Source organism: Epinephelus moara, chromosome 21, assembly GCF_006386435.1.
Source record: "Epinephelus moara isolate mb chromosome 21, YSFRI_EMoa_1.0, whole genome shotgun sequence".
NCBI classification, from domain to species: Eukaryota; Metazoa; Chordata; class Actinopteri; order Perciformes; family Serranidae; genus Epinephelus; species Epinephelus moara.
This window is the reverse complement of record NC_065526.1, coordinates 3,209,474-3,216,561: the sequence shown is the minus strand read 5'-3', so window position 1 is coordinate 3,216,561 and position 7,088 is coordinate 3,209,474. Positions and strand designations below refer to the sequence as shown.

Here is a 7,088-nt window from a genome sequence, read left to right as displayed (position 1 = left end):
CTGTAACTCCAACTGTGCACTCCTGCTCTCTCCTCCAACTCGCTCATACACACACCAGCACGCGCACTCACTCAGCTCTCATCCCCGTCACACTCGCACCCCGCCCCCCTACCTATACTCATTCAGTCCCAAACATGCCATTAACTCACAGAACACTGACATTACAACAGAACATTTACTGCAGGGTCGCTACAACATCGTAACATGGTTTAGATTCCTAAATAAATATTCACCTCATGGCTAGATAGGCCTACTCCTGAAAAACTTGAAAAACTTGTGGATGATGCCATTTCTGTCTGCGCAAGGCTTTTTGTCCTACGAGGCCACCGTCACTTACCCGACGGGAGGGGTGAGCGAGTGAGCCCTGCAATCTAGAGTTTGACCGCTGATGTCACTGTTACTCACCATTTTTACACACTGAGGCTTTAAAGTTTGTTAAACTGTTGGATCTTAGTCACCAAAGTAAGGACAAAAACATGAAGTACCTCTGACTCCACCTTTACTGCAACATGTCTGAGTTTATGGAGATAAATGAGAAAAATTAAAGCATCCCCAGAAGAGTGTTCTGTGACCAAGACCTGATGGGTTACTGACTTTGTGCTATAAATCTGACCAGAAGTCAGTTTATGATTGTGACCGTCACTCAACTTTCCAAAGCTGCACTCTTCCAGTCCCTTTACAATAAATGATTGCTCTGTGGTTTTATGCAACAGGATCTTTACAGTCGGTTATTGGCGAGGTATTTCATGTAAGCATCAAGTGTCGTAGGGAACATACTTTAGGTTTTAGTGCAACCAGCCCCTGAAGTTGAGTTTTATCATTAAAAACAGACGTCCTGCAGATGGCTGTGGGAGATAATCATTTCTATGATCCTGTTTAAATCAATCTATAATAAAAACCATATTAGCAAAAGCGTTCATTCGCTGTTTAGCCGAAAGCTCAGGCTTCTGTCTGCCATGTCATTACATCATTATGTTAGGTTAGCTTACCTTATGTGCTGCAGAACACTTGGTGACAACACATGCAGGCAGTGGATCATTGTTTGCATAATTCTATAAATATCGATCTAAAATAAAAACCATAATAGCTAAGGCTTCTGTCTTTTGTTTTCTAATGGTGTATGCTCAAGATGATGTCATTACATTATCTGTGGTGCAAAAACCGTATGGCAGCGCTGAAGAAATGAATGATAACACTATCAAAGCGCCTTTGCACTCTGTTAATAAAATTAGCATATCTGAAGAACTAAATAATGTACATAGTTCAAATAACCTGTGGAGTGTTAAGGATAATTTTGTTCATGTTCTTTTGGATGAATATGTTTTGTGTTTTTATTTAGTAAAATCTGATGAAAAACCATGTTTGATTTTTGTGGGGGTTTTTTATTCATGACAACCTTTTGGCTCAGGTAATACAGAGATATGAAGCACTTGAAGATCCTCCAAATGACATCAGAATACGCAAAAATTACAATGTAGGCACTGGCAGACCGTTTCTATTGAGAGTTTGAATGGTTCAAAAGATACTCAGGTGTTGTTGTTTTTTTACAGGAAATTAAAATATTTTTGACACTTATTGTTCTTATTACTATTACTTTTACTTTTGTATTTCCTCTGCAGTCCAACGATCAGAGGCCGGTACCTGAACACTGCCTGAACCTTTTTCTTGTTGAGGTCTGTTGATGGTTTGTTTTAATCACAACATGAAATGATATTGTCCTTGAGGGGAAATGACTGGAAATGACAGTGCAACAGATGACTGTACAACACATCCTTGCTTTTCAGGCTAAAACCAATTTCCAGTTTTGTCTTTGAAATGTCAAAACTGGTGTAAATCAAATCTTCCTAGAGGTCTTTTCTTTGTTCATGTTGCACAGTGCTCATGTGGATTTTCACTGTGCTGTGAACTTGCATCTGGATCCTTAATGTGCAGCATGTTAGGTCTGGTTGTGATTAAGGGTGGAATCACCAGAGGCCCCACCATACCATATTATCCCCATACTTAATTCACAATACAATATTATTGTGATGAAACATATATTCCAATTTATTGCCTTTTTTTAACTGCAAACGTCCCCAAAAGAAAAGTGTGTCAACATCTGTTTCATCTAATGAGACAAAGTTTTCAGTCAGTTCTCACTTTATTGACTTTTATTGCAGCAAAATGTATCTGTTGGCTCAATTAATGATATTGTTCTTGTAGGAAATTAAAAGAGTAATTTGTATTTGTAATGTTAATAATACAATGATCAAAAATAAATACTTTGCATCTGTGTTACCAAATTATATTTCTACACAAAACTATTGCAGTACTATGCTACATAGGTGTGGGCGAATAAAATCAATACAGCATATTGTCACACAGTGCCAAGGAGTTTTTCTATGACATAAACTAATATTACAAATACAAATTAAACTTTAGGTAGCCTACTAGAATAAAACAATCAATTGCTTTTTTAGTCCTCCAGAAACATTTCCCTACAAATGTCTGAACTCAGATGCAAAGACTGAAAACTTTATTTTTCTGGATAAAACAAAGTTGACAACGTTTTCCTTTGGTGACATGATTTACAGTTGAAAAAAGCTAATATATATATTTTACATACAATATATTTTATCGCAATACTCAGCATACCACAGCATATTTAAACCTGCGATAATATCGTATGGTGGGTCCTCAGTCCTCCAGTTGTAATGTGTTGTGTGGTTTAAAGTGTCTTTCTTGACCAGCAGCCACAAAACATTCTTAATTTCAAAAATCTCAAATGCAAAAATACAAAAGTTAACCACATTTTCTCACGATCAGAAGCTGGAACCAAAACACAGTTTGGTGTTTTTACAAGACAAACAACTTAAAAATGATTCAGGTGTTACTACAAATTCAGTTCAATCCACACAAAGTCACTTCAGAAGAACATCCGGTCCTTAGAAGCCTCTTCATGAACACAGCATGGACACAGTGATATGCAAAGCTGCAGTGTCATAATACTAATAATCCCTATAATAAGTGAAATGTAATAATACTACAGGAGACTGAAATGCCTCCTTCGGTTTAGCCAGAAAATTGATTTCTCACCATCATGCAGGGATATTGATGTGAGTCTTGACATATCTCAGTCGGCTGGAAACTAATGATGGAGCACAAACTGTCCAATAAGGACACGAGACATTTGATAGCATATTAAGCCACTATAATTAGACTCCTCATGAGATGCAAAGGTCACCATAAACTCTGAGCAGCGCACAGCCACTGAGAGCCACCACAGGAACATTACAAGATGTCATCCAGGAGATAAAGAGAATACCTGACAGTGCGTGCAGGAACACAACAGCCACAACACCGACTTGTCATGCAGCAGTGCGGAGCCTGCGTGCTGATGTGTCAACATTATGATGATTTCTCTCCACTATCAAAGTGATTATCTGAAAGGGTGCATGGTGCGCACACCCACAGCAGACGCAGCAGCACAGCAGAGCACGCACAGCCCCGCAGCAGCAGCAGCAGCAGCAGCAGCAGCAGTTTTCTTACCTGTGCAGTCTTTCCCTTTGCCTTTGCACTCTCCGCTCTGTGGGTAATAAGACGCCCGAGCCTCCGGCAGGTAGAGCAGCAGAGACAGCAGGCAGGCGGACACCAGGTACCGGACAACCCCGCCGGGACGCCCGGGACACCTCCCAGGGCCTGACACCATGATGATGATGTTGATGATGATCCAACCTCCAGACACCGGCACACAATTCACTCGGTTCTCGATTCAGGTGGAGAGGCGTGCAAACAATTTGGCGTAATCCCTGATGGAGCAGGCGGAGACTCGAGAGAAAACACCCCGGCTGCCTCACGCTGTGTCCCGCTGAAAGGAGAGCACCAGAGGGCGGGAGAGAACAGAGCAGACAAGTCTGTGCTGAAGATGGAGGAATGTGCAGAGAGCTCCTCGCTTGATTCCGCGTTCAGGAAGCCTCGGAGGCGGTCCGGTTTGTCCAGGAAGGAAGCAGAGGAGGCAGCGGCAGCATCCCCGCCATCCGTCCTTCCTCCGCACCGAAGCTCCGCGTGTTTGTAGCTGGATTTCTCTCACACCGCTTGTATCTGTCGGGTGTCGCACACGGAGCGATCCTCCACGTCCCGGTCACCCGCTCAGAGTGATTATCGCGGCGCTCCGGCTGCGTTTGTCCGCGCGGTAATGAAGCGGGTCGGGGATCCGGCGGAGCGGAGACGCGGTGCGTAAAGAGAGCAGCAGCTGCAACCACAACAAAGAGATACGGACTGAGGAGAGGACAGACAGGCTGGTCACGTGAGAGGATGCAACACTCCCCTCCACCTCCACGCCCCTAACTCACGCGCGCACGCACGCGCGCACACCTTCGACACAAACCACAGAATGCAGAGAAGCCACAAATAAAGATGTTCATAAATGCGAAGAGAAGAATCACTGCAGTGACGATGTGTCAGCAGGATCATTCACAGATCACATTTTCTGCACATCTGAACATCTGTCTTCATTTTCATCATCATCATCATCATCATCTTCATCATCACAGTGGACTTCATCTCATTAAATGTTTTTAAAACACCACATATTAGATTAAATTTACAGTTACAAATTAAACTCGTCCACATCCTGAAGTGTGTCATCAGCACCTCAGGTGAAATGTGTGTGACAACACTGATTCTGCTTTGTGCTACTCTCCCAGTGAACTGACTGGTGGAGACACACAGGATCTATGATGCATGTGAAGTTGACAGATCCTATTCATTTTCTATGAGATCTGGCCGTGCATTGCATGATGGGTACAGCGCTGCCAGCTGACTCACTCCTTGTGGACAGAAGTCTATTCTTCTTAACCCAAACCTTACCAAGAGATGCCCTCCTGGTTGAAAACCCTCAAGGACAATTTCTCCCAACTGCACCGACTCTCCACATCTGAAGTTGCACAATCATGACTCGACCTCAACCTAAAATCTCAATGTCACATAAAGACAATCACAGGCTCAGCTTACTGTCACCTCACCTCAGGGGTCAGCAACCTTTACTATCTTGCCAGCACTGATCTCAGATAGATGTTAGAGGTTACCTTAGCGGGCACATGTGCTGCTAACTTTGTCACGTGTAATGTGTTCATTGCATATTTCTTACTGTAAATTGTCTTGTGCAGCCTGTGCCTGCCATGGTTACTGTGTGACTGTTAACTTTGTCACTGAAAAGTAAAGTAATTGTACTTCATGTTGTATTTTGACCATGCAGTGTGTGCTTACTGTTTTTATTATGTAAGGCACCTGCACTAAAGCATGGTCAAGGTAGCTACTGGTTTTTTATATTGTATTTTGTACTATGTAGTGTGTACATACTGCTCCTGTTATGTTAGAGACATGGACTGACTGTAGTCCGCATTGCTCCTTGAATTTTATTGCATCTACTCATTATGTGTAGGACCACAGATGGAAATTAGCTTTTCACTAAATCTGGTGTTTCATTTCTTGTAAGTGATTAAAGGATAACTTCGGTATTGTTGAACCTGGGCCCTATTTCCCCATGTGTATGTGTGCGTATGATTCATAGGTACAACTCGTTCTAAAATTGGTTCAGTATTGAGGGAGGCGGATGCAGCCGGCAGCCGCGAAACGAGCTAAAATGGTAACGGGGGCAAATGCGTCCCGTATAACTTTGTACATTAAAAGTGCTTTTTTTCACCACTGACTGGTTCAGATCGCCAGTGTTATCTCTGTAAATAGCATAGTAAACGTTTCCCTTACCTCTGGGCTGTGTGACGTCATCTCGAATACCGAAGTTATCCTTTAATGTCACTGCACACTGTCCTCTTATACATCAAATAAACTAAACTAAACCATCAAAAGAGCCATTTTTGACCCAAAATAATAAAAGAAAAATCTGCCTGGAGCTACTAAACATATTTTAGTCTTATAATGAAGTTAACACAGACTATTAAGTCTGAATTATCCAATCAACATTACTAGTTGGTCTAAATGAGCATTCATTGATATGTTTTATCACAAGGTTGCTGTTCTGCAGTGGGCAATTTGTGATAATTTGGAACTTTAACTCTGCAGAGCTGGCGGTAAAAGCAAATGAAGCTGTCCTCACACACTATTAGATTCTCTGTTCTCCTTTGAAACTTTACATTTTTGGATTTGGAATCCATGGATAGCCTGCATAGGGTGCCACTGTGTCTGAGGCTTGGCAAAATTTGGAGAAAAAGGCATCAGGCCATAGACGTTTGAAGCACATTTTAGATGATGAAATGTTTTTTCTATTTGGTGCACAGGTGCATCATTTCTTTAGGCCTACAACGTTGATAAACACAAATTAAAATGCCGTTATTCATTTCCATATAATTTTTTTTTGTCAAAGCCACAGGGAGCCACTGAAGAGAAGCTCCATAGCCACAAGTTGCCGACCCCTGCCTTAACCCATCAATATCCCCTGTCCATTCCAATGGACATAAATTTTCAAGGATGTCTGTATCTATGATTACTGGGTCTGCTCCATTTCAGTGCACCAGCGCACCGTTTAACACGTCACGGCGAGGACTGGAGAGCTGTTTCAATGGAGTGTGACGTGTCAGCCAGCAGCAGCAATCACGTAACCATCAACTGACAAAGCGAACAACAATGTCGGCCTACAGGGCACTCGCCGCTCAAATTTATCGGTGGGTCCAGCACATCTGTCAGCTATGATACCCATCGAATGGTGTGCAGACTCCACCAGTGCACTGCTAGCATACACTGGCGTGGTGACGGTGTGGACCCACTGTAATCTGACTCCACCCAAGTGCACACACTTATTTGAGGGAATGTCTATAAACCAATCACAGTGTTCCGCATCATCTACAGTGATCTGCAGCAGAGCCACGCCCCCTTTTTTAACAAGCATGGCCGACTGTGAGGCAAGGAGGAAGCACAGGGTACATTTTAGTCTGTTAATTGACTTATTCTTGTAGAATGGTTCGTACAAATTTGTCCTCAACGAACGATGTTATGTCCTCAGTGTAGAGTTAGGTAATTAACATAACGTTACAGAGGTTACATTTAGGAAAAGAAACACAGTGCACTGGTACCTTAAAATTTGTTCACACAGA

The 7,088-nt window shown here is 42.5% G+C and overlaps 1 protein-coding gene across 1 annotated transcript in view; it reads right to left on the bottom strand.

Annotated features, from left to right (window-relative positions):
* The window catches only part of LOC126408807 (tomoregulin-1-like), a 128,473-nt gene extending 123,952 nt beyond the window's left edge, over positions 1–4,521 (bottom strand). Inside the window, exon 1 of the mRNA XM_050074503.1 lies at positions 3,529–4,521. Coding sequence (XP_049930460.1) covers positions 3,529–3,688 — 160 coding nt within the window. The 5' untranslated portion in view covers positions 3,689–4,521. The remainder of the gene's footprint in view (positions 1–3,528) is intronic.
* Positions 4,522–7,088: the final 2,567 nt, after the last annotated feature.